Source organism: Quercus robur, chromosome 6 (assembly GCF_932294415.1).
Source record: "Quercus robur chromosome 6, dhQueRobu3.1, whole genome shotgun sequence".
NCBI lineage: Eukaryota > Viridiplantae > Streptophyta > Magnoliopsida > Fagales > Fagaceae > Quercus > Quercus robur.
In genome coordinates this window covers 31,729,742-31,756,718 of record NC_065539.1, presented here as the reverse complement: position 1 = coordinate 31,756,718, position 26,977 = coordinate 31,729,742, and the positions used below count along the sequence as shown (strand labels likewise).

Sequence of the window (26,977 nt, the reverse complement as noted above, 5' to 3'; positions counted from 1 at the left end):
AAAGGGTCATTAACGCTTAAAATGGATTGATAAAAAATAAAATAAAATAATGCAAGGAAAATGAATCTTACTTCAACAAGTAGTACTCTCATAAAACAAAGCTTCTTCAAACGATTCAGGACCTAGACCCCAGCAAGCAAGACAATGTAGGGTCGTCAAAGAGTGAAAGCTCCTATCTGGGAAGTAACAGGCTCGACGAACTCTATTTAGGAGCGTGTTGTTCAATCTTGGACGAGTTACAGCTGCAAAAAGAAAAGCAAAGTTAAAACATACATATGCATGTAGACGAGTGAAAAGGAATCACGTACCCTTAGGGCGAAGATGACCCCAATCACTGACTAATGGAGGGAAAGTATCCCTACCAACCTCAAAAGGGTCTCCAACACAAGGACTAGAGACGAAAAAGAACTCTTTCTTCCACTCTCTATCAGAAGTGGGAAGAGATCTTATCATTCTACAGTTTGAACCTTGGGCAGAGAACTGATAAAAACCAAGGGACTGGCTGATCCCAGAAGGTTTATAACAATATAGGAACTCGTCCACAGTGAAAGGATGATTCCCTTCAAAAACTTCTCTCCACAATACTTGCATTGCCACAATAATTTGCCAATCATTAGGGTTAAGTTGGTTGGGGGAAATGCCTAACCTAGTCAAAATTTCTCTAGCAAAGGCATTTAAAGGAAGACTAAGACCACCTAACATATAAGCGTCATATATACCTATCCCAGGGGAGTTGGGAGTGCAACACCACCCCCCAGTAGCTGGAAGATGAGTATGGATGTCGTATGGTATTTGATATTTACCCCTAAGTTTATGGAGTTTTTCCGCATCTATGGAGGATGGTATGTTTAAAGCATAACAAGCCAAAACATCGTATGTTGGCTGAACAGAAGGAATGGGTGCTAGAGGAGCAGTAGACGGGCCAACAGACAACCTTGATGCTACCCTCTTCCTCATCTCTTCCTAGAAAGCCTCTAAAGGAATCCCAGGTGTGCCAGACAAATAAACCTCATCTAAAGAGCTACTCTCAGAACTGCTCTTGCTACTACTACTACCTTCACTACTATTACTTTCATCATGATACTCGTCTATCTCCCTATCGTCCCTATCGCTAGACGAAGACACTACTATTTCAACCATTTCTAATGAATTCTTAAAAGAAAACCTACAGACAAAGAGGAAGAGGGCGCTTGATGCTAGAAGAAGAGGACTAAGGATGGAGGAGGACTGTTAGACAAGGCGTGAAGGATGAGCAAAGAAGAGAATGTTAGAAAAGAAAATATGAGAAGAGTAAGAGGGTAAGAGAAGGATTAAGCTATTTATAGGTAACAGGGTGGGGTACTGAAGCAACATGAACCAACCAAGAAGCAGCATGTGGCAACTTTTTTGAAGAATGAAATGATGCGACGTGTAGACCTCTAAGATTAAGCCACATGTCGACATCTAGGACGTTAGATCCCAAGCCACCACAAAACTGCCACGTGGAAAACTCATCAACCATTGAAAAATCGCCGCGTGTAAAATAATAATAATAATAATAATAGTAACCATAATATCAACAATTGTATGGACGACACAAGGACAAGGGGACAACTAATGGTGGGCAAAATTAAGTCTAATTCGTCCATGCTAGTTGTCCATAACCAAACCACGTCTAAAACAATCCACAAGGAAGGAAGCCCAACAAAAGTATTACAGATATAAATAGGATCCGTCCATAAATGATTATGATCGTCTAAAGCAACCTAGTCGTCCATGTCACACAGGGGCATGGATGGCAAAATAACACTTAGAATGATTTTTCTATGAACACCAAGCAATCAAACTACGCTCTTTCATTCTAGAACGTGGGGAGGATTCCCAGAAATCGCACCATTTCCTCCATTCTAACTACACACATCTCCCATGATGGTAGTGGATCCAAGCAAGTAGACCCACTAAAAACTCTCTAAGGATCTGACTTCATTAGCCCAAGGTACGTTTTACTGTTCACATATTCATTATCCTTGTGTTCTAGAGAGAAATCTGACTTAACCGTTGGAGGGTCCTTGGCCGGTTCACCCTTATCACCCCTGACAGTCCTTTTTCTTTCTCTTCAGGTCATCAGATCATTGGCGTAGTCCGAAACATTCAACCTACTAATTTTCAGAGCTTCATCAGTTTCAACGCCAGATTTGGTGGCTAACCCTTCCCATGCCATGTGGCTTTAGGAAGGATCCTTGGTGAGACACACGTGGAATGTGTGATTAGTGTAGACACTTGAGTGATTGTGTGTGCATTAGTGAGTCCATTTGTTATTTTTTCATCTTTTAGGAGTCACCACAAACCATTGGTTTCTATTTGTTACCTAATTAGCTGAGGGTTATTAAGGGTTCCTAAGCTAATAAATAAAAATATATGAAGAACATAAAAGAAAGCATTTTTAATTTTAAATTTTTTTTTAAAGTATAACTAATTAAAAAGAATGGTCAGAAACCATACCTACATGCACTAACACTCCAAGCAAAAGGGAATGGAGAATTCTCTTAGAGAGAGATTCATAAGAAGAAGTTGATAACTCAAAACCAAGAGGACAAAGCTAACCCTTTTAGTGTGTTGAGATGAAGAAGATCAAAATATCAAAAGAACCTTGCTCACTACTACCTCTAGAGTTCTAGGGATTTGGGGTGGTTTTGAACTGATGCTTGAGGGCAGTATTTATAATGGATGCTGAGGGATTTAGAATGAGAGTTTTTAATGTGAGATTGTGAAAATTCTGAATTGGGAGCATTAACTGAGGGAGTTAACATGTGTGTTGTATTAATTTCAAGGTTGGTGGGAGTGGAAAGCAAGCAAAAGAGTTGAAATTTTGGTTATTTCCATAGCTTCCTGTAACAGCCTGTAGGCTGTAAGGTCAACTTCAAAAAATCATCTCAATCGTTTCTTAACAAAATGGGTATATTCTTATGCTCAAATTAAAGCCCCGAATGTATAGTTTTAAGAAAAATTAACCTCACTAAAAAATTTGAAGTGGTCTAAGAGATATTCACGAAATAGTGAGCATAGGTCATTTCTTGAAAAAGAGTTTCATCACAATTATCATTAGTAGCCCCCAACTTAACTCTCTTTTATTATCAACAAAACCTGATTAACTCAATTTCAGAATTTCATGCATCAAACCACCATGCACCCTTGGTGTGATGGTCACTTCTCAAGTACAAAGTTCATTTAGAGTACAGGAGGCAGAGGCAAGGGTCATGATTCAAGTCTCTAAAAAGGAGTTTCACACACATATACACTTAAAATAAGCTAAAGTAAAATTTATATCTTGTATAAATAAATAAAGAATTTTCATGCCTCGATTATCATTAATTGTCCATTTAAAATAGTAATTTTTCCAAAAATAAAGTGAATCATTAATGCTTTGACAGCCAGATTAATTGAGTCCATGCAATCCTACCATTGCTTTTAGTTTTGACCAATAGGATCATAACACATTATTGGTTTTAAATTGAATTCTCATTGAACCAATCAAAATCAATTGTTCATAATCCCATATTTTTAGATTCAAATTATGTGGATGCATTGTAATTATCAAATTTTGATTTTATGATATATTTTAATACGATGTTCTAATTAAGGCTCATGACTTGTCATTTTGATCATTAAGACTTCAAAAATTATTTCATGGAATGCAATCGGAAATCAAACAGTTAAAATTGCAATTTTACCCTTGGGATGTGATATGACCATTGTGATGAAGTGAGGTTAAATGTAAGTTGCACAATTGGGTGCCTACAATAATAAATTATGAAATATATGATCTAATCTTTAATCAAAATTTGATCACCAATTAAACTCTGGCCTGGCCTTCAAGCCCCCTCTTCTTTTTAGTTCTTTCAACAGTTTGGTTTTTAAAACCATGGCACTGTTAGGAAATAAATAAGAAAAAGAAGAAAAGTTAAGAGAGAGAAGAAAGATGAAAATAAGGATTGGGACTGGTTAGATTGATTAGAGAAATAAAAATAATAATTATTATTTTTTTTATTTTTTTTTTTAAAAAAGGATAACTTTGTCGCATTTTTGGATTGTCATGGATTTGAGAATTTGGATTGAAAAAGTTGATGAGTTTGATGCTTTTCTTTTTAGAAAGATAAAATATGAAATATATCCAAACTAGTACACCATAATTATCGATATCAAAATATTATGTTCCAATAAGCAAACCGGAACAATCATTAAGATCAAATTTGACTTTGGTTGAAATAGCCCATGAAAAACTAAAGTTTTATGCTTATGCGTTTTATCTTATGTTTTTTTTTTTTTTTTTGAGAATCGCGTTTTATCTTTTTTTTTTTTTGAAGAGAATCGCGTTTTATCTTATGTTGATACTAAGAATATTGATTAATTTGTATGGTACTAGTCTTTTATATACATACATACATATATATGTGTTAGTAGGATGAGTTAGATGAAATTATTTTCACTTTTGAGTCCTTAAATATATGTGTTGTAGAAATAGCGGTAGCATAATATGATGTTCTCTTGCCCAAATGAAAAATAGAATCTAATATGATATTCACAATTTTGGATTGAACAAAGTTTAGTTCTAAACATGTTTGAAGATATCTTTCCCAAAATTATTACAGTACTATTTATAAAACTATCCATATACATTATTTAAACAAGCCATGTTACTCATTAAAAAATTCATGTAACTAAACTTCAATCGCCTTATTATGGGTTTAAACAAGATAATTCTAAATATGTTTGGGTAAGCTATTTAGTTTTGGATAAGACAAATGAGTGAATATACAACTCCAACCAGCCCTCCGCATTGAAAGACAAAATAAGGACAAGTCTCGGGCCATTAAGCCCAATTTAAGTTCTGAAAAGGATCATGAAACGAAAAAATTTCCGGACCCAAAAGCTTATCCGAGTTTTAAGGCTCACGAGTCAAGACCATTAGTTTTGCTTTGGGCCTTGAGGACCTCTTAATTATTTATATGTACTACTTTTCAAAGTGGTCCTCACAAGTCACACCCCCAAATCATTGTGGACGTTACCTGTCTTTATTTCATTTTCAGGTTACGGCTAGAGCTAGTCCTCCACTTTTTCTTTTTCTTATTTCATTATTTTTTAAGTCATGCCAAAAGTAATCAGTACCCGTTTGGCTATTCTGTATTAACTTTAAACTAAGTTATGTGATATTTAGTATTAGCTATGTTGTATTAACTTTAAACTAAGTTATGTGATATTTAGTATTAGTTTTGGACTAATATATGTGTAATGTAAACACATTTGGAATTTTCATTACAGGGTTGGTATATTCTGAATTGTCTTGATATATTCTGAATTGTCTTGATGTTCTGATTATTTTGTTGATTTATATTAAAGTAGTATTAGCAATGGTGGTTCTTCGTGATTCCATTACTAATTCCATTTGGAGGGATAATAATTAGTAGTTGTTTTTTTTTTTTTTTTTTTAATATCATGTAGTACAATTTAAACTTGGGTTATCGGTATGTATTTTATTATCTTTTTTACATTTATATGTAGTACAATTTAAACTTGGATTATTGGTGCATATTTTATCATCTTTTTACATTTTCATTTTGTGCTTCATGATGATGAAAATTATTAAGATTTAATTAATATTGAAAAATAAGTCATTAATGGTAATAACAAATAATTATGACACTAAAAAAGAAAAATTGCCCAAACATTATTAAAATAATACCAATAATATATTATTATTATTATTTAGTAAGTATATGGAGTAGTTGATTTAAGTATGAAATAAATTCCCTTATATATACATTGTCCTTTTTGGTAATTTATCTCTCAAACTGCAACTTTTATAAATGTTAGCCAAACACTCAGCTTTTTCAAAAAGCACTTTTTAATAGATTTTACCAAACACTCAGTTTTTTGAAAAAATACTTTTTCATTATGCACTTTTTAAAAACTCAACTTTTTCAAAAAGCCCAACTTCAAAAAGCCGAACCAAACTCACCCTCAAAGTGGAAGGATAATAGCAACTGCATTAGCCCAAGCAAACTTTTCATCTATTTTACGTACAAAAAAAGCTATTTTTATTTTATTTTACATACTCATTTTTACAAAACACTCATATCAGTTTATCTATTCTATACATTTATTCAATAAAATATTCATTCTTTTACAATTTTTAATTATTTTTCTCACTAACTACTCCTCTCTCTCATAGACCCAACACTACTAAAAAATATTAAAATATTAAATGCACGAGTTACAGTAACTGTGAATATATGCATGATTATTGTAACACTTGTGTATTTATGCATAATTTTACACCCACTGATGTGAGTTTTTTTTTGCTCAAAATGTGTAAAATGGACTACTTTTTATATTTTACAAGATTTTGCATGAGCCCGTCCGGTTGCTCTAATAATATAATAAATAATGAAAATTAAAGAAAAAACAAACATAAAATAAATAAATAAAAGCCCAACTCCCAAGTCCATGGAGAAGAAGAAGATTGATTCCGATGTCCCTTTTCATCCTTTTGCTTTTCTCCTTTAATCACTTCTTTTACAAAATATCATATTAAATTGCACAAGACGAGAGCATCAGACACTGACTTGGGCTCCCAAGCACACCTTAAAATCAAGGGTTACATCCCTAGTGGTGAAAGTGACGGATTGTGAGTTGGGCTAAATGCATGGATCTCCGGGATTTGGTAGTCAAATGAAAAATCATAACCCAAATCCTAATTCTATGTAAAAAGAAAACCTACGTGAACAAGCAAATGGTTTGAGTAGAATATGTTTGACTAAGTTCCAAAAAGCTTTCCAAATAGTTTTACAATATGATTTCTAATAATTCATGAATTTTTTTTTTTTTTGGTGAAATAATTCATGAATTTCACAGTTTATGTTCAGTTATTATGAGATATGAGATATGTACAGGCATTTTACAGTATGAAAGTTATAATTCTCATGAACAGTTTATGAGTAGAATATGTCATTTGGAAAAGGCTCACGCCAGTCAACATTTGGTTTGTGGAGAAAAAGATGCCAACAGGGAGAAGATACTATCGGAAAAACTTTTTGCGGTGATTTTTTTTTTCTTTGAAGGCCAAACCAACACACTTTTATTTATAAGTATTAATAAAGTCCTGGTCCAAAGCATCCACAGCTGGAGGTGGAGAGTTTTCCAGCCAATACATATCATCAAGAGTATTCTTAACATGTCTAGCCATAACACCATATAACTAGACATGTTAAGAATACTCTTGATGATTTGTTGCAGAATTCAGAGGCTGAGGGGCTTATACATGGTGTCTCTATTTGTTGGAGGGCCCCAAGAATCACCAACCTTTTGTTTGCAGATGATTCTTTGATCTTTTGTCAAGCAAGGCAGCGTGAGGTGCAGGTGATTACTGAAATCTTGCAAGTGTATGCGGGAGCCTCAGGACAATGCATAAATTTGGAGAAATCTTCAGTGTACTTCAGTAGGAATACAACTGTAGAGCAGAAAAACCGGATCATAAACTCTTTGGGAGTGAAGGAGGTGGATCAGTTTGAGACTTATTTAGGGCTACCCACATTGGTAGGTCGAGCAAAATACCACTCATTCGCCTATCTCAAAGATAGGGTGTGGAAGAAGCTCCAAGGATGGAAGGGTAAGCTGTTATTGAAAGCTGGGAAAGAGTTGTTAATTAAGGCAGTTGCTCAATCTATTCCCATATACACCATGGGGGTATTTCAATTGCCCAAAAAGCTTTGTGACGAACTCGTCGCAATGTGTGCAAGGTTTTGGTGGGGGCAGGAAGGAGAGGAGAGGAAGATTCATTGGACAAGCTGGAGTAAACTAACCGAGGCCAAGAAGAAGGGAGGTTTGGGGTTTAGGGATTTAAGAACCTTCAATTTATCCATGCTGGCAAAACAGGGGTGGAGGCTAATACAGAAATAAGATTCCTTACTGTACCAGTGCTTCAAACCTAAATATTTCCCTCGGTGTCATGTTTTGGAAGCAAAGGAAGTACCAAACTATTCATATGTATGGAAGAGCATAATGGCAGCAATACCAATTCTGAAATCTGGCTGTTGTTGGAGGATTAGGGATGGATCAGAAGTGAAGGTACAGATAAGTGGATTCCGAATCATCCAACAAATGGGGTGATTCATCCATCGGAGGAAGAGGTGCAGGAATGGTACGTGTCTGATCTAATTAATTAAGACCTGAAAGAGTGGAAGAGTGACTTAATTGCTACGAAATTCCACAAAGAAGATGCCGATGCTATTTTGAGGATACCACTGAGCCACAAACAAGCCTCAGATGCAATAACATGGCTACACACAAAAAAAATGAGCATACTCAGTTAGATCGGGTTACAATGCTGCGAGAACTTTGAAGAAGAGTGAAGAGGGGGTTGAGACATCCACGGGTCCTTTTGGAGTTCAGCTTTGGTCAAAACTATGGAAGCTCAGAGTGCCCAACAAGATTAAGGTTTTTGGATGGAGGGCATGCCTAAACACCCTCCCAACTCGAGCTAACCTGGTGAGAAGAAAAATAATTGAAGAGGACGTTTGCTTGCTCTGCTCTTGGGAGTCCGAAACAAGGGTGCATGCCTTGTGGGATTGTGCCGTGGCAAAAGATGTTTGGGCAGGGAGTTGGGCGAGGCTACAAAAAAGCCATATCGGTCAACAAGATGTGCTCCAATTATTTCTTGAAATGATCAACCGTCTGACCATACCGGAGTTTGAACTTTTCATCATGCAAGCTTGGTTAATATGGAACCAAAGAAATGCAGTTGCTCACGGGAAAAAGGTTGTGGACTCGAGGTGGCTGAACAAGAGGGCATGCGACTACTTGAATGAATTCCAACAGTCCCAGGATCAGTTAGACATTCCAACTCAAACGGATGCAGGTGTATGCACATGGAAACCGCCGCCAGACCCTATTTTCAAGTTAAACTTTGACGCTGCCATATTCTCGGACTTGAACATGTTTGGGGTGGGAGTAATAATTCGGAATTGTAAGGGGGAGGTAATGGCAGCAATGACTGCAAAAGGTCCACCGGTTGGAGGCAGTGAAGAGGCAAAAATCTTAGCATGTCGAAGAGCGTTGGAGTTTGCCATTGACGCAGGTTTTACAGACTTGGTCGTTGAAGGGGATAATGTAGTTGTCATGTCTTCACTTTCATCATCTGGGGCTGATTAGTCATGGCTTGGGCACATAATACAGGATATCCAATGGCTGGCTAATGGGATTAGATGGTTATGTTTTAGTCAAGTTAAGTGAGGTGCAAATTCCGTGGCACATGCTTTAGTTAGATATGCGAAAGATGTAACTGAGGATATAGTCTGGTTGGAGGATACACCCCCACCAGCTATTAAGGCATTGTATTATGATTCCTTACATTTAAATGAATAATAGATTAGTCCACTTTCAAAAAAAAAAAAAAAACATGTCTAGCCAGGACATGTGCTATCTTATTTCCCTCCCTCCTAGTACTGTTGACAGATACATATTGCAGACCGCACATAAGACACTTTACATCTTCGATAATATGGCCCAACAAAGAATGGTTTGGAAGCAATGAAGAAATAGCCCTCATAACATTGGCATTGTCACCTTTAATGATCAACTCCAAGAAGTCAGCATCAATGGAGAATTCTAGTGCCTTTCTGCAAGCTAAAGCTTCAACCTCCTCACTGTTGGTGATGGGTGGCCCTTTAACTGACATAGCGACGATCACCTCTCCTCTGTCATTCTGGATAATTGCACCAAAGCCAGAGCAATTCAAATCAGTAAAAATGGTGGCATCAAAGTTTAGTTTGTACACTGATTGTGGTAGGGGTTGCTAAACATTCCTAATAGGCATTGTAGCAGGAATGGATAGCTGCATCTGCGTTTGTTGAAACTCCTTTAGAAAATCAAAAGCTCTTTTGTTTAGCCAACCCGGATCTTCGAAACTTCCCCCATGTAATACTGTGTTTCGTTGGTTCCATATAAACCAAGCTTGAACGAGGAAGAGCTCAAATTCTGATTTGGTAAGCCTGTTCAAGAGAATCACGAATAGCTACAAGGTATCAATATGGCTATTTGGAAATTTCTAGAGCCGAGTAGGGCACCCTGCCCACACATCTTGGGCAGCACCACACTCCCACAGCACTGGCAGAAATTATCTGGTATAACTTTTCTTTTAGCTAGGTTCACATAAGTAGGTAGAATTTCCTAACATGCTCACCAATCGAAACCTTAATTTTATTAGGCACTCTTAGCTTCCCTAACATCAACCAAACATGCTGTCCAACTGGACCCGCGGAGCATTCAGCCTAGCTAGCCTCTCTTGTAAGCTGTTTTGCCACTTGATACTCGGACTTGCAAGAGTACACACCTTCCTTACTATGGAGCCAAATAATTGAGTCCGACACTTGCCTACGACTCAAGGGGATTCTGCAAATAGCTTCTGCATCTTCGTTATGGAATCTTGACATGATGAACTCACGGTTCCACCAGTTAAGGTCTTGATTAACAAGGTTAGCAACCCACCATTCCACATCCTCCACCTCTGTTGGATTTAGGATTCTGTTGGTTGGATGGTTTGGTATCCATTTGTCCTCAGCAACTCTAAAGGATAAGCCATCACCAACTCTCCAGCAACATCCACTTTTTAGGACAAACTTTGTTGCCATGATACTTTTCCATGTGTATGAGCAATTTGGTGACTCAACAGCATCAAGAAAATGGCATCGAGGGAAATATCTAGCCTTGAGGCATTGGAACAAAATTGAGTCTTGATCTTGTAATAATCTCCAACCCTACTTAGCGAGCATAGCAAGATTAAAGCTTGTCAAATCTCGAAATCCCATACCACCATCCTTTTTAGGCATAGATAAAAAACTCCAACTCTTCCAAGGAATCTTCCTCTCGTTTCCAACTTATCCCCACCAAAATTTTGCACACAAAGCATTGAGCTCATCGCATAACTTCAATGGCAATTGAAATACTCCCATAGTGTAAATGGGTATGGATTGAGCTACCACCTTGATAAGTACTTCCTTTCCTGCCCTAGAAAACATCATTCCCTTCCAACCTAGCAATTTTTTCCAAAATCTATCCTTGATAAAGGAGAAAGTTTGGTAGTTTACACATCCAATCAAGGTAGGCAAACCCAACTAAGAATCACATCTCGCCACCTCCTTCACTCCCAAGGCCGAGACAATTGCTTCTTTTTATCCACTAGGGGTATTACTGCTAAAATACACCAAGGATTTCTCCAAATTAATTGATTGGCCTGATGCACCTACATAAACTTGGAGAATCTCAATGATCACTGTAACTTCAAACTGAATGGATTGGCAAAATAGCAAAGAATCATCTGCAAATAATAAGTTGGTGATTTTTGGTGCACTTTTGCATATAGAAACCCCACTGATTCGTCTCTCCATTTCTACTTCCTCCAAAAGAGAAGTAAAGCCCTCTGCACACAAAAGAAACAAATATGGTGAAAGAGGGTCGCCTTGGTGGAGCCTTCTTAAAGGTTGTAAGTTACCATACGGTTTCCCATTAATGAGGATGGAATAGGATAGTGTAGTCACACATCCCATCACCCAACTAATCCAACTTTCTAAAAACCCAGCTTCACCATAATGCCGTGAAGAAAAGGACAATCCACCCTATCATACGCTTTGTTGATATCTAGCTTCAAAACCAATGAGCTCTTCTTTGCTTTTTTCTCAGTATGTATAGCATGAAGAATTTCACAAGCCAACAACACATTATCAGTGATGAGCCTTGCTTGCTCACTCCTAATTGCAGGAGATCGTAACAATATAATTTTCGGAATACCGAGGTCGAACCACAAGGAGCTGGGTAAATTCAAAGACAATGTAATTATAAAAAATAAAAAAAAAACTTTTGGTGAAGATGAAGAATAATTTTTGCCTGGTAAGTGTAAACAAGAATAACAATGATAACTGATTTAAGTCAATAATGTAAATACTAGGGCATCGGGGTGTTTCCCTATATCGATATAAAATTCTTTGTAATCTAAGAAATTATATATTTCATAATTGATTGTTCTTATACAATTAATTACTTATGTAGGGATAAGGGCCCAAAATTATATATTGGGCGTTGGGCCTTGGCCGAGAAGGTTGGTTGGTCCGAGGACGAATAAACATTAGTGAGGGTGTTAAGCTCAAAGTCCCATGGGTAGGCTGCAAATGGAAAGGTTGAAGAAGTTGTCCAATAAGGAGTATCTCCTCGGATAAACAAAACACCGATCAAATGTATATCATATCGTTCAAGGTGACCTTTCAGGAAATGCCACTGATAGAGACATGTAGTACGAACATACAGGAGAGGTGGGAGCTCAGAAATATCTAAGAGAAAGCTGCTACCACCGTATTGAATGCCCTCTAACTAACTCTCTGGCTGCATTTATGTGGAGAAGACCCCTGAACAGTGCCGTCTTGGTCACCCCAACTCACATAGGGCCTGTAAGGGTGTCCGATGGGACAAGCACTCAAGTGATGGCTTGGGAGATCAACAAGTGGAGGGCCAAGATCATTCAATGGGATATATATAATGTAAAAGACCCCTGAGAAATGGGGGGTCGAGAAAGAAAGGGAGAAACACTGTAGCCATCAAGAACTAACTTTATAATCACACTTGAAAGAAATATATAAGAACAAATCTCCTCGGACTGTGCTGAGGACAATTTTCTTTAACTTGAATCAATTTATCTTCCTTTTCTTGTCTCTTGAACCTTTTATATTTGTTGTCCAACTCGTTAAAGCTCAATTTTCCAACCCACTCTCTACAAATTCATTGTATCGGATTTTTTAGGCCTAAGTCCATATACCTTTTGGGCTAGGGACTCAAATCCAGTCCTTACAATTGGCGCCATCTGTGGGGAATTCTAGTGTTGCAGTGAGTCTGACATGCAACTATGGTAAGGTCAAGTCCATACCAGGCAGAATCTATAAGCTCCCAACATGAAATCACTTTGTCAATCTTGAACGAAGAAGGGACCGTGATGTTAGTATGCATACCACCCACACTAGCAGGAGCCAGTCTCGAAATGAGAGCCACCTTTCCCACGAGGAGGATACTAGAGCCATGCAACTAGAAATTAACCATCTGAAGAGAAAGCTACGCCGCCAACAGCGAAAAAGAACTCCATCCATTTCTGACTCTTCTATTGATGGTGAAGAGGATCACAATTACAGACACAGGTCAAGGACTCCTCCTAGTGAGTCTTTCTCGTATGATGAAGACGTCCATCACGAGCGTAGAAACAGAAGTTCATCTTCTAAAGGCCTGGGAAATGATGCAATGAGTAGAGCACTCAACCAAATCTCCAAATCACCCTTCACATGTAGAATTGAGAGAGGGAGACTTCCTCGACGGTTCACTTAATCAACGTTCACCATGTACAATGGTCAAATGGACCCTGTGGAGCATGTAAGCCATTTTAACCAGAGAATGGCTGTGCACTCCAAGAATGAGGCCTTAATGTGCAAGGTGTTCCCCTCTAGTTTAGGCCTGTGGCCATGAGGTGGTTCGATGGCTTGGGAGCAGGCTCCATTGAGTCCTTTAAGGAGCTCACTCAGGCGTTTGGGTCTCGCTTTATTACGTGCAGCAAGGTTCCTTAGCCCTTAGATTCCTTTTTGTCTCTGTCCACGAGAGAGGGGGAAACTCTGAAAATATATTCGGACAGATACTGAGAGATGTTCAATGAAATAAATGGCAACTTTGATGACGTAGCCATCAGGACTTTCAAGGTCGGCCTACCTGCCGAGTATGGCTTGAGGAAGTCTTTAATTGGGAAACCTGCTACCAGTGTATGCCAACTCATGGATAGGATAGATAAGTGTAAACGGGTCAAAGAGGACTAACAACAAGGCAAGGGGAAGAGTAAAGTTATCCCTCAAGAGAGGAGGGATTTTAGGTCGGACCACTACAATAATAATAGACCCAGGAGGGATTTTGCTGGGCAATCAGGGCCTACGGCTCCTCAGGTGGTTAATACAGTGTTCCAAGAGCCAGTGCATCAAATCTTGGAAAAGATCAAGAATGAGCCATACTTCAAATGGCCAAACAAGATGAGAAAAGACCCCAGAAGCGCAATCAAAGCCTTCATTACCAGTACCACCAAGAACGATGACATACCACCGAAGACTGTAGAACTTTGTGGAACCATCTAAAGCAATTGGTCCAAGATGGAAGGTTACAACAATTTTTGTATTGGCCCAATGGGCAGGGAGACCAATCAACATCAGGGGCTTAAGGGAACGTTTCTTCGAAGCCCCCTTTGGGCACCATTAACGTCATCTTTGCTGCCCCTAAGAAAACCGGTCCGTAACCCTCTAGGGTGATGTCTGTGGATTGATCAATCGCCGAGGACGTTAATCCTGTGCCGAAGAGGGTTAGAGTGGAGGTTCGACCGGCGTTGAGCTTTTCGGACGAGGACAATGTTAGAACCATACAACCACATGATGATGCTTTAGTGATCACACTTAGGATTGGAGGGTATGACGTGAAGAGAGTGATGGTAGACAAAGGCAGTGGTGCAAAAATTATGTACCCTGATTTATACAAGGGGCTGAACCTGAAGTCTAAGGACTTGACAGTATACGATTCACCTTTGGTAAGTTTTGATGGGAAGGTTGTCATTCCAAAGGGTCAGATTAGACTACTCATACAAGTAGGTTCAGAGGTGGTGGAAGTGAACTTTATTGTGGTGGATGCCTATTGTCCCTACACGGCCATCGTGGGGAAACCCTAGTTTCATGTCCTAGGGGTCGTTTCCTTCACTTTGCATTTAAAGGTGAAGTATCCTTCTAGGGACCAGATCGAAGAGCTTGTTGGGAGTCAATCTCTGGCTAGGCAGTGCTTGGTGGCCGCGATTTTGCATCAACTTGAGGCTGAGTCCTCAACCTCTGCAGATGGGGGCTCATAGCAATCAAAGACCCCGGTGTTATCTGTCAATGGGTCAGCCGAGGAGGCGAAGTGTGAGGATTTAGAAAAAATTGTTGTGGGGGATAATCCAGAGAAGTTTTTTCAGGTTGGAGCTCAACTACCTCCTCAAGAGAAGGAAGAGCTGATAGAATTTCTCATGAGGAACATCGATGTGTTCGTGTGGAGTGCTTACGAAGCTCCAGATGTGGATCCGAGCTTCATCTGCCATTATTTGAATGTCAATCCATTTGCTACCCCCAAAAAGCAACCTCCTCAGTGCTCATCCAAGGATCATTCTAATGCTGTCAAAGACGAGGTGATAAAGCTCAAGCAGGCCATGGCTATTAAGGAGGTTTTTTACCCTAAGTGATTGGCCAATACCGTGGTGGTGAAGAAAAAAAGTGGGAAGTGGCAAGTGTGTGTAGATTTTACGGATTTAAAATAAGGCTTGTCCAAAAGACCCTTTCCCTATGCCTTGAATAGACCAACTAGTGGATGCGACTGTAGGCCACCCTCGGATGAACTTTTTAGATGCCTTTCAAGGGTACCATCAAATACAATTAGCCTTAGATGACCAGGAAAAAACAACTTTTGTCACTCCTATTGGAAACTACCATTACAAGGTGATGCCTTTTGGCTTGAAAAATCCAGGGTCAACCTACCAAAGGATGATGACTAAGATGTTTGAGCCACAATTGGGCAAGGATATTGAAGTCTATATAGACGACATGGTGGTGAAGAGTAGGATGGTTTCCGAGCATGTGGGAGACCTCGGGGATATTTTTGGGATACTAAGGAAATACAAGCTGCGCCTTAATGCTTCCAAGTACTCTTTTGGCGTGGGATCAGGCAAGTTCCTAGGCTACATGGTTACACATCGTGGAATTGAAGTCAACCTGACCAAATTAAAGCAATCAACAATTTACAACCACCTCGGAACCCCAAAGAAGTCCAGAAGTTAACAGGGATGACTACTACTCTAAACTGATTTATTTCTTGGTCAGCAAACAAGTGTAGACCTTTCTTCCAGCTGCTGAACAAGTGGAAGGGATTTGAATGGACTGAGGAGTGTGTCTTAGCCTTCTAACAGTTGAAGAAATATCTATCTCGTCCCCCCATTATGTCCAAGCCCGAGGTGGACGAGGTTTTGTTCACCTACATCACAGTGGCTTCCCATGCAGTAAGCCTAGTGTTGGTACGGGTTGATAGCGGTGTGCAGAGACCAGTTTACTATGTGAGTAAGTTGCTACACGAAGCCGAGGTCAGTTACCTACCCCTGGAGAAGGCCATTTTAGCAATTATGCATGCCACGCATAAGCTCCCCCATTACTTCCAATCACACACGGTCATTGTCCTGACCTAGCTTCCACTTAGATCTCTACTCCTGAGCACTGATTACACAGAAATAATTGCCAAGTAGGGTACGATCTTAGGGGCTTTTGATATCAAGTACATGCCTTGCACCTCCATCAAGGGCCAAGTCCTCGCTAATCTAGTAATCGAGTTTGTCGAAATCCCACTAGAAGAGGGAGTAGAAAAACAAAACATAGATGAAAAATCAGTTGGCGCAATCTCTTTACAGGAACCTTTGTCCTAGAAGGTATACGTTGATAGCGTTGCAAACCACAGAGAATCTGGAGTGAGGCTAGTACTGATATCTCCTGAGAAGATCGTAATTGAGAAATCCTTGAGATTGGACTTTTCGGCCACCAACAATGAAGCTGAATATGAAGCTCTGCTGGTAGGGATGACCATGGTTCAAAAAATAGGTGGAAAGGCAGTGGAAATCTTCTCTGATTCAAGACTGGTTGTGGGCCAAGTCCGGGGAGAGCTGGAGGCTAGAGATCTCAGAATGCAGGAGTATTTGAACCAGGTTAGACACTTGTAGCCTGCATTTGAGTCTTTTAATTTTTCACAAATTCCTAGAACTAGAAATACACATGTTAACTCTCTTGCCACATTGGAAACCTCTTCGGCACAAAATTTACCTCAGGTGATTCTTGTGGAGGACTTGTGTAAGCCTACTGAAGTATGGAGAAATGTGACTCACATTCATCAGATTATGGTGGGACCTAACTGGATGGACTCCATATTATCGTTCCTTAAGGAGGATGTCCTACTCGAGGAGAAGTCAGAGGCTAACAAGGTGCGAAGAAAGGCTCTTCGGTTTTGGCTGTCTGAGGACTAGAAATTGTATAGGAGATATTTTTCAAACCCATATTTGCTATGCATACACCCTGAAGCAATTGAGTTACTCTTGGAAGAATTACATGAAGGGATTTGTGGAAGCCACACAAGGGCAGATCTTTGTCTCACAGGGCCCACATTCAAGGCTATTGGTGGCCAAGTATGCAGAGGGAAGCACAAGAGTATGTGAAGAAGTACGACCAATGCCAAAGATTTGCACCAAACATCCACCAACCAGGAGGTGTCCTTAATCCTTTATCCAGCCCTTGACCATTTGCCCTATAGGGTTTCGACATCGTAGGTCCTTTCCCTAGGGCAATAGGGAATAAGAGATATTTGTTGGTCAGCACAGACTACTTCACCAAATGGGTTGAAACTGAACCATTGGCGAATATCAGGGACGTGAATGCCAAGAAATTCGTTTGGAAAAATATAGTCACTCGGTTTGGAATCCCTTGCACCCTTATCTCGAACAACAAACTTCAGTTTAACAGCAAAGCTTTCAGGAGATATTGCTGTGACCTAGGCATAATGAATAGGTATTCCACCCCGGCATACCCCCAGGGGAATGGATAGGCTAAAGCTATCAATAAGGTCATAGTGAGTGGGCTTAAGAAGAGGCTAAACGACGCAAAGGGAAAATGGGTAGAAGAATTGCCACACATCCTTTGGACATACCAGACTACACCTCGTAGGTCCACTGGAGAGACCCCCTTCTCAATGACTTATGAAACCGAGGCTATTATTCCTCTAGAGACTAGATTCCCAACACTAAGCACTAGTTATTTCACTTTGAGCAACAATGATGAGCTGTTAGGAAAGAGCCTAGACCTAATCGAAGAGCGTAGAGAAAATGCCATGGTCTAGTTAGCCTATTATCAGCACAAGCTCAAACAAGGGTACAATGCCAATGTGAAGCTAAGGCCACTGGCACCCAGAGACTTGGTGTTAAGAAAGGTTCTGGGTACGGCAAAGAACCCAGCATGGGGAAAGTTAAGGCTCAATTGGGAAGGGTCATACCGCATCACCTTAGTGGCTAGAATAGGTGCATATCATCTTGAAGACCTAGATGAGAATGTTGTGCCATGCCCCTGGAATGTAAATAACCTGAAAATGTATTACTATTAATGAAAGTCTTCCTTGTCATATTCTCGTTCATTACATTATTTGTAGAACTTCATATTATTATTTTTCCAAGTATCAAACAGAACCTTGGTCATGTCTGGCTTCTTAGACCACATGCCTTGAGTAAATTGATATTTTAACGACATTTATTTAAGTGTTAAACAGAACTTTAGTCATGTCTGGCTCCTCGGACCACATGCTTTGGGTAAATTAACGCTCTATGGCACCTTTCTAAGTATTAAACAGAACCTTACTCATGCCTGGCTTCCCAGACCACATACTTTGGGTAAATTAATATTTAATGACACATTTCTAAGTGTTAAATAGAACCTTAGTCATGCCTGGCTCCTCGGACCACATGCTCTGGGTAAATTAACACTCTATGACACCTTTTTTAAGTATTAAACAGAACTTTAGTCATGCTGGCTCCCCAAACCACATGCTTTGAGTAAATTAATACTTAATGACACATTTCTAAGTGTTAAACAGAACCTTAATCATGTCTGGCTCCTCGGACCACATGCTTTGGGTAAATTAACACTCTATGGTACCTTTCTAAGTATTAAACAGAATCTTAGTCATGCCTGACTCCCCAGACCACATGTTTTGGGTAAATTAATACTTAATAACACCTTTCTAAGTGTTAAACAGAACCTTAGTCATGTCTGGCTTCTCGGACCACATGCTTTGAGTAAATTAAAACTCTATGACACATTTCTAAGTATTAAACAGAACCTTGGTCATGCCTAACTCCCCAGATCACATGTTTTGGGTAAATTAATACTTAATGACACATTTCTAAGTGTTAAACAGAACCTTAGTTATGTCTGGCTTCTCGGACTACATGGTCCGGGTAAATTAACACTCTATGACATTTTTCTAAGTATTAAATAGAACCTTACTCATGCCTAGCTCCTTAGACCACATGCTTTGGGTAAATTAATACTTAATAACACATTTCTATGTATTAAATAGAACCTTAGTCATGGCTAGCTTCTCGGACCATATGCTTTGGGTAAATTAACACTCTATGACATCTTTGTAAGTGTTAAACAGAACCTTAGTCATGCCTGGCTCCTCGGACCACATGCTTTGAGTAAATTAACACTCTGTGACATCCACTTATTTTCCTAAGTGTCAACCAAATCCCAGGTTATACCCAACTCCTCGGATCACTGGCTTTAAGTAAGTCAAGGTTCTTGGATTTTTATGTAAGTGTTAAGTAGTATAAGAGTTACCTACCTTGTTTATTTCTTACAATGTATACTATTCATCTCTATAAGATTCTGCCTTCCCTGCAGAAGGTTCAATTCTCAGTACAAGTATGTGATAATTCTCTTTATTGTTGGTACTTTGTCTAATTTATCTAAATTATCAATAATGTGTTACTGTTAGCTTTTATTAAAAGGATAGCAAAAGAGTTAAAGTCAAAGGCACTTAAAGTAAAGACACATAAAGTCAAGGCACATAGAGTAAAAAGAAAAAGTCTTTTCATTAAATAAAAGAGGAAGTACATTGTGTTCAATGGCAGAATGCCACTACAAAAAAGAAAATATACAGAGAAAACTACAAAAGAAAATCCTAATTACTAAGTCTTGGTCTTCGGAGGAGGAGGGTCTTCTTTCTGGCTCGGCTAAGAGGCAAAGGTGTCTTTGCCTTAGAATCAATCTCTTTGGTCTTGGCCTCGGTCTCCTTTGCCTTATTTGCAGCTTCCTTGGCCTTAGCAGCATCCTTAGCCTCCGAGGGGGGCTTGGTCTCCTTACCCTTGCCTTTGTCTTTGGCCACCTTAGCCCCTTGGCCTTGATCACCAACTTGGCTGGATCCTTTCAAAGCCTTAGGGAGGGGGAGAGTAGCCTGAGCAGTCAAAGGCTACCCTGAAGACTCTAAAGCAAGGGCAGAGGGAGATGGGATGGCAACTGGGACTTCACGAATATCTGGGTGGTAAAATACGCTCCCAGGCTTCCTCCACTTCGAGTCTGCAAGGACTCCTGCAAGGTTGAGGGCTTTCTCCCATGTTACTTGCAGTGATCCTTGCATACCTCGGCCAACTTCTCGGCTAGCCTGACCTAAGTTTCCTCCACGCCGAGGAGGTAGGACGCCTGCTTTGATGCCTCTGCAGCTTCCTTCTCTGCTTGAGCTACTTCCTTGGCCTTTTGCAAGTCTGTCTTCAGCTCCAGGACCAGCTGCTTTTGGGTGGCCAACTCTACCTCAGTCTAATAGAGCAACTTGCGTTGGTCTTCAGCTTGGTCCTAGGCATTCTTTAGCCCGGCCTCAGCACTCCTCAGCAATCAATTCAGAGGCCAGCTCCTTGCTCTCTTACTTCACGGCCCACAAGGACTTTTTAGCCTCGGGGCGGAGGTGGGCCTCGTTCCTGGCATCATTTCGGGCCTCCTTGACCCATTCCTCAGTCACAAAGACCTCCTGGGTAATCTGCACAAAGATGATAAAAAAAACCATGTCAAAAAAATAAAAAATAAAGAGAGAAGGCATATTAATACTTAAATAAAAGATGCGATTATAAACTTACCATAGCAAGGTCCCTTTTTAGGGACAAGAAGAGGTCCAGCTACCTCACACGCCTCAAAGCATCCATGTCCTTGGGTAGGAGAAGAGGCTACTCCAACGCCTTAGCAATGTGGGCAGAGTGCCCTCTCTGGAACTCCCTGATAGAGGAGTTCCAGGGAATGGTAGTGCCGTCCACCTCCAGCCGAGGAGACCATGTGCACTGCGGAATGCGCACCTCGGCCCCACTGAGCTCCTCCCTACTATCTGCAAAGATGGCCCTTCTGTCCTTGGGGTCCTTAGCAGTTTTCTGCTATTTAGCCCTCTTCTGAAGCACCACCTCTCCTTCCTCTAGCTCCTATTCCTTTCTCTTCTTCTTGAAATTAGGAATGGGGAGCAAGCTGAGGTCAGTGGTGGGAGGAAGGGGAGACTAGAAGGAATCTGGGACTTAGGAACTTCCTTTGATGTGGACCCCTTGTTTCTCCCAGCCATAAGGTCCCTCAGACCCTTCCTCTAGTTTTAAACCATTTCGTCCTCCTCTTCCTCAGATGAGCTGTCTGAATGGGCTACGACTCGGATTGGGGCGTGAACACCTGAGAACCTGTCAGGTTCATCCTCGGCGTTCAATATGGGAATTATTTGTTCTCCCTATTCCTCCTCTTTCTCAAGATGAAACTTGTCTATCTCCTCCTCAAGGGATAGCCGCGAGGAGGCAGTTTCTTCTCTCAAAGCCGCTTCTGCAGGGAGAATGGGGACAAGAGGAATCCCAGCCGACACGATATCTTCACAGGCAAGAAATCCAGGAATAGAAACGTCTATTCTTCGGAGTCTAGGGTCACCTGCTCTGATCGCTTAACCCACGTCCTGGAAAATGTCCAAGATAGGCTGAAAGTCCAGGATAAGGTGCACTGCCCTCAACTGCCTATCCTTACTTACGAACACCTCGGATCTGAGGACTCTATTGAGGTCGTTGACGTTGACCAAGCTGAGGCAGGGCGCTACGTGCCTTTTATCTGCAAAAACAGCCGAGGAGCAGGTAATGGTCAGACTACTAAAACCCATCATCGAAGGAGAACAAAATATATAAAAAAATTTGTAAAACTAAAAGATCTAAATTTCACACTAAAGGACCTAACTCTAGGATATCCCACTTGGCTCTTCCTCTCGGACTGGGCAGTGAAGACCATCATTCCATGCCCCTGAGGCTATCAGGAAGTCGTCCTTCATGCCTTTATTGGATTTAGGGAGGCACGAGATGAGCCTAACGACGGGCGATCTGGACTTTAGGTAATTCTCGAGTCAGCCAGCGAGTGGCACTCGTACATGTGGACAACATTGTGCCAGGTGAGTCCCAAACTCATATGCTCATTAAGAGCATCAACACAACCTAAAATTCTAAACAGTTTGGGAGTACACTGGTGGGGACACAATTTGTGGTTGATTAGGAAGTCTCGGGTCACCCTACCCATGGGAAGTGTCATTCCTCCTTCTATAAAAGCGATCATAAGAATGACAACCTCCCCTTCTCTCCTATCAAAGTCTATCCGATCTAGGGGACAATAACGCAGGGCTAATCCCTACAAAATGGAGCCTTGAAGCCCTCCACACCGACTGGAGAATCTACAAGGTTCTTGAACCTACCCATCTAGGCAAACTAAAGGGATGTGAAAGAAATTTTCAAAGGAAAGAAACAAAGAATAGAAGGCCGAGGAGACCGGCTGAGAAGAAAATGACCCAAAAGAGAGGAAACTTACAAGAATGAGTACGTTAGTTGCTTCTGGTACTTCTTAAAGGATTGAATTTTTCAGAGAAAAAGACTTGGATACTTTGGAAATTTGGGAAGCTTTGAAAGTTTGGGAGTTATGAATTTCTTGAGAGCTCGAAGATTTGTAAAGTAAGGAGAAAGCAAACCCTCCAAGCACGTTATATAGAAGGTGGAATTGAGTGGGAGTTATCCCACTCAAAATTCAAGAAAGAACGCCTACCGTTAGATCTACATCTCACTGTAGGATGCAAGGAACAAAACGCCGCCTAGAGCAATTAATGACGCGTCGTGGGCTCCAAAGCAATAGGAATAGCTATAAGGCACGCGAGACGTTGTTCTCACGTGTGCAAATCAAATTAATAAATGGTCTTAACTCTTAAAAATCAAAACTCCACTTTTCCTCCTCGGATAGGAGGGAAAAAAACCGGAGTTCTGAGGGGCTATTGTAGGGATAAGGGCCCAAAATTATATATTGGGCCTTGGACCTTGGCCGAGGAGGTTGGTTGGTCCGAGGACAAATAAAAATTAGTAACGGTGTTAAGTTCAGAGTCTCGTGGGTAGGCTACAAATGGAAAAGTTGAAGAAGTTGTCAGAGAAGGAGTATCTCCTCGAATAAACAAAACACCGATTAGGAAATGCCACTGACAGGCACGTGCAATACGAACGTACAGGAGAGGTGGGAGCCTAGAAATATCTAAGAGAAAGCTGCTACCACCGCATTGAATGCTCTGCAGCTAACTCTCTAGCTGCATTTATGTGGAGAAGACCCCTGAACAGTGCCGTCTTGGTCACCCCAACTCACAGAGAGCCTATAGGGGTGTCCGATGGGACAAGCACTCAAGTGATGGCTTAGGAGATCAACAAGAGGGGGGCCAAGATCATTCGAAGGGATATATATAATGTAAAAGACCCCTGAGAAATGGGGGGTCGAGAAAGAAAGGGAGAAACACTATAGCCATTAAGAACTAACTTTGTAATCACACTTGAAAGAAATATATAAGAACAAATCTTTTCGGACTGTGCCGAGAACAATTTTCTTTAACTTGAATAAGTTTATCTTCCTTTTCTTATCTCCTGAACCTGTTATATTTGTTGTCCAACTCGTTAAAACCTAGTTTTCCAACCCACTCTCTACAAATTCATTGTATCGGGCTTTTTGGGCCTAAGTCCATATACTTTTTGGGCTAGGGACCCAAATCCGGTTCTTACAATTTATGATTCGGTTGAACTAAGACAATTCAAGAACGCATGATAACCTAGATTAATAATGCGGTTAGAAAAGTTTTCAGAAAAACTCATTCACTTTAAAACTATTAGAAATTCATCTAAACAATAAAAAAAACATGATTGAACTTATTGAAAGCATGGAAGAACTAATACATCAAAAGAAATCTAATTGAACAATCAAATATGTCGTTAATAAAATCCTAGAAAGAATCACATTGAATATTCATACCGTATAGAAGAAATATAACCCCTAGCCCTAGCAAAGAGTTTAGGCTGCCATTAGAGAGAGGAAAATACAAGGTTTTTTCTCCAAAATTCATTCTGCTCAGCCTCCATTCAAAACCCTAACATCAAAGTGTCCAAAGAAAATAAAACTTTTTCTATTTTAATTTTCGTCCAAATTTACAACAGTAACTTGTGAGTTATTTTCGGCCTTCAAAAATTGTGAATTTTGAAAAACTCAAATCTGGAAAGTTGTAGATATTTAAGTCACGGTTCCAACCCATCTAGTCTTATGTCCATTGGATTTTTGAGGAGAGAGATACGCCCAAGATATTGATCAGTGCTCAAATCTGATTTTTTCTTTTCAGATTCTATCTCTTTGATTTCTTTCTTTATTTGAAGCTTCCAAACATGGTAGACAACCCAAGCACTCTAGCTTCACCTCCTTAGACATTTAAGTATGGTCCTTTAGCTCCTCTTTAATTCTAGTTTGGCCTCCATTCTCTCACAAACTCCTGTAAACTCATCTTTTTCACATGATTTCCTGAAAGTAGAAAATTACATGTAATGAAAGACATCTTATTCAAGAAATTATGTAAAGATAAATAATAGGGACTAATGCAAATCATGAATTAATTATACAAATTAAGCATAGTAATAAGAAGATAACGCCCACATAAATATATAACAAGTATAAATTTTAAGGCATTATCAAGCCTCCCTTGTACAAATGCACTCTAGGTGGGGGAAATAACATGAAGGAGAATCTACTTCAACCGGTTAGCCAATACCTTGGAAATAATTTTGTAGATAACATTGCATAAGCTGATTGATCTAAAATCAGGCATTTTCTCAGGATTCTTCACTTTTGGAATTAACATAATATTAGTATGATTAATGTCAGGGGTCATGCAACCAGAATTTAGGAAGTCCAGAACCGCAGTAACAACATTATCACCCATAACATGTCAAAATTTTTGGTAGAAAAGAGCATTTATACCATCAAGTCCAAGAGCCTTTATTGGTCCCATCTAGAACAACTCCGCCTTAATTTCATCAACATTAAAATCACTGTACAAGATCTTTTGCATGTTAGGAGTGACTTTGTTAGCCACCGTGCTTAGGCACTCATCAATCTGGTCACATGTACCTGCATTGAACAAACTATCAAAATAATCATGCGCCATCTTTGCTATGTCCTCTACATCTTCAACCCTGCTATCTTCAAAGTTTTTTATTCTCTGAATATGATTCCTTCTTCTCTGTTGTGAAGCTTTGGCGTGGCAAAATTTTGTGTTCTTGTCTCCATGCTTAAGCCATGAAATTCTAGATCTTTGAGCCTAAAAAACTTCCTACTTGAGGAGTAAATTATCCAATTTTTTGAGATAGCCAAGTACTCTACTCTAGAATCCTCTGTAACCTCCTCTAAAATCATATTATCTATCCGTTTTTGAAGCCGTTTAATTGCCTCAGTATCTGGGTTTAATTTTGCACCACCCCAAGCCCTCAACTCCGCTCCACATGCCTCAATTTTATGTTTTATTTGGGACAACCCGAGCACCTCATTCTCATTCATATTCCATGCACCCTCAACCACTATCTCACAGTCTTCCCACAGCAACCAAGCCTCCTCAAATTTAAAACCTTTACTCCCAAATGTTCTTTGCTTCCTATAACTTTGTGTTTGAAGGAGAATGGGAAGGTAATCTAATGCATGTGAGGAGAGATGGATTAACTTACTCATTTGAAACTTATTTGTCCAATCTTTTATGGCCATAGTTCGGTTGAGGCGCTCCTTCGTGTTCGCATCACCCAGCCTTTTGTTGTTCTAGGTATACGCGTAGCCTTGATAGCCCAAGTCATCAAGCTGATAAGTATCAAGTGCTCCTGAAAAGAATCAACCCGACTCATTTGGCATGGTCGCTTACTTAGTTTCTCAAAAGCATAAAGGATAGCATTGAAATCGTCAATACATAGCCAAGGTCCATCCACCATTGTCCTAAGATGGTTAAGCAAGGCCCAAGACTTAGAACATTGAGTTGCTTCTGGATAGCCATAGAAGCCTGTCAAATGCCACACAAACCCGCCTCCCTCCTTCATTGTAACAAGAATATGATTTGCAGAAAAATTTACTAACTCTATACTTACATTTGATTTCCACAATAAAGCCAAGCCTCCCCCCGAATCTGGTTGTTTCACAATAATTCAATTCTGGAAATGTAAATCCTCATATAGCTTTTCAAAACCTTCTCTATCCAATCTAGTCTCCATTAAAAAACACACCATGGGATCTTGTTCCCTCACAATTTTGCAAAGGATTCTACCTATTCAAAGGTTCCCAAGCCCTTGGTAATTCCAACTTAGGAGCCTCATTGCTTCCGGCAAGGGTGGCTCTCCACCCCCGCCAATATCTCATTAGAGTTTGCTCCTATGACTTCCACCTGATAGGCCAAAAATGTATTGACCATTTTGGTAAATTAATCAATTAATTAGCCAAGTGAAGTTAATTAGATTCAATTTCATGCAATAAGCGTGGTAGCACAAATAAATCACCAACTAAGTTAAATGCAATGGAAAATAAATTTGACATAAGTGATTTGTTTACAAATGTGGAAAACTACCGAGGCAAAACCCCATCGGGTGAATTTAAAGTCACCACTTCCAAGAATCTACTATTATCAAAACAGGCAGTTACAAGTAAAAGAAATTTCAGTACTTATTACCAACCTACAGTTGAACCATTATCCCAATATCCAATTAGACTTGTAATGTAGTGACAATCTTTCCTTTTAATGCACGGCTCTCAATACGTGACTAACCAATGATGCACGAGTCCCAGTACATGATTAACACACCAACTTAAGGAAGATGTTGGCTGCAAAGTTCTTCAGTTCATCCAACAATGAAGATCAAGAAGCTCCTTGATTACAAAACCCTTGGCGCAAAGACGCAGTAGCTTCTAAAGAGAATATGATGAACTAGGGCAAATTGTCTCTGGTCACAATATACATG

At 39.9% G+C, this 26,977-nt stretch overlaps 2 protein-coding genes across 2 annotated transcripts; both read left to right on the top strand.

Annotated features, from left to right (window-relative positions):
- Nucleotides 1-832: 832 nt before the first annotated feature.
- LOC126690086 (uncharacterized) lies at nt 833-7,935 on the top strand. Its single transcript, XM_050385219.1, has 3 exons — nt 833-842; nt 6,930-7,075; nt 7,273-7,935. The coding sequence occupies exons 1-3, from the start codon at nt 833-835 to the stop codon at nt 7,933-7,935; spliced, it is 819 nt and encodes a 272-aa protein (XP_050241176.1).
- Nucleotides 7,936-16,057: 8,122 nt separating this feature from the next.
- Nucleotides 16,058-17,700, top strand: LOC126690085 (uncharacterized). Its single transcript, XM_050385218.1, has 5 exons — nt 16,058-16,198; nt 16,535-16,810; nt 16,931-17,083; nt 17,181-17,306; nt 17,410-17,700. The coding sequence occupies exons 1-5, from the start codon at nt 16,058-16,060 to the stop codon at nt 17,698-17,700; spliced, it is 987 nt and encodes a 328-aa protein (XP_050241175.1).
- The last annotated feature ends 9,277 nt before the right edge of the window (nt 17,701-26,977 follow it).

Excerpts from the sequence above, each read along its gene's own strand:
- LOC126690086 (XM_050385219.1), top strand. Across the intron at positions 7,076-7,272 it reads TATCGGAAAAACTTTTTGCG|AATTCAGAGGCTGAGGGGCT; the intron begins GTGATTTTTTTT and ends GATTTGTTGCAG.
- LOC126690085 (XM_050385218.1), top strand. The coding sequence starts at position 16,058 with ATGTCCAAGCCCGAGGTGGACGAGGTTTTGTTCACCTACATCACAGTG. Across the intron at positions 16,199-16,534 it reads AGTTGCTACACGAAGCCGAG|AAGGTATACGTTGATAGCGT; the intron begins GTCAGTTACCTA and ends CCTTTGTCCTAG. Across the intron at positions 17,084-17,180 it reads AGAAGTCAGAGGCTAACAAG|CAATTGAGTTACTCTTGGAA; the intron begins GTGCGAAGAAAG and ends TACACCCTGAAG.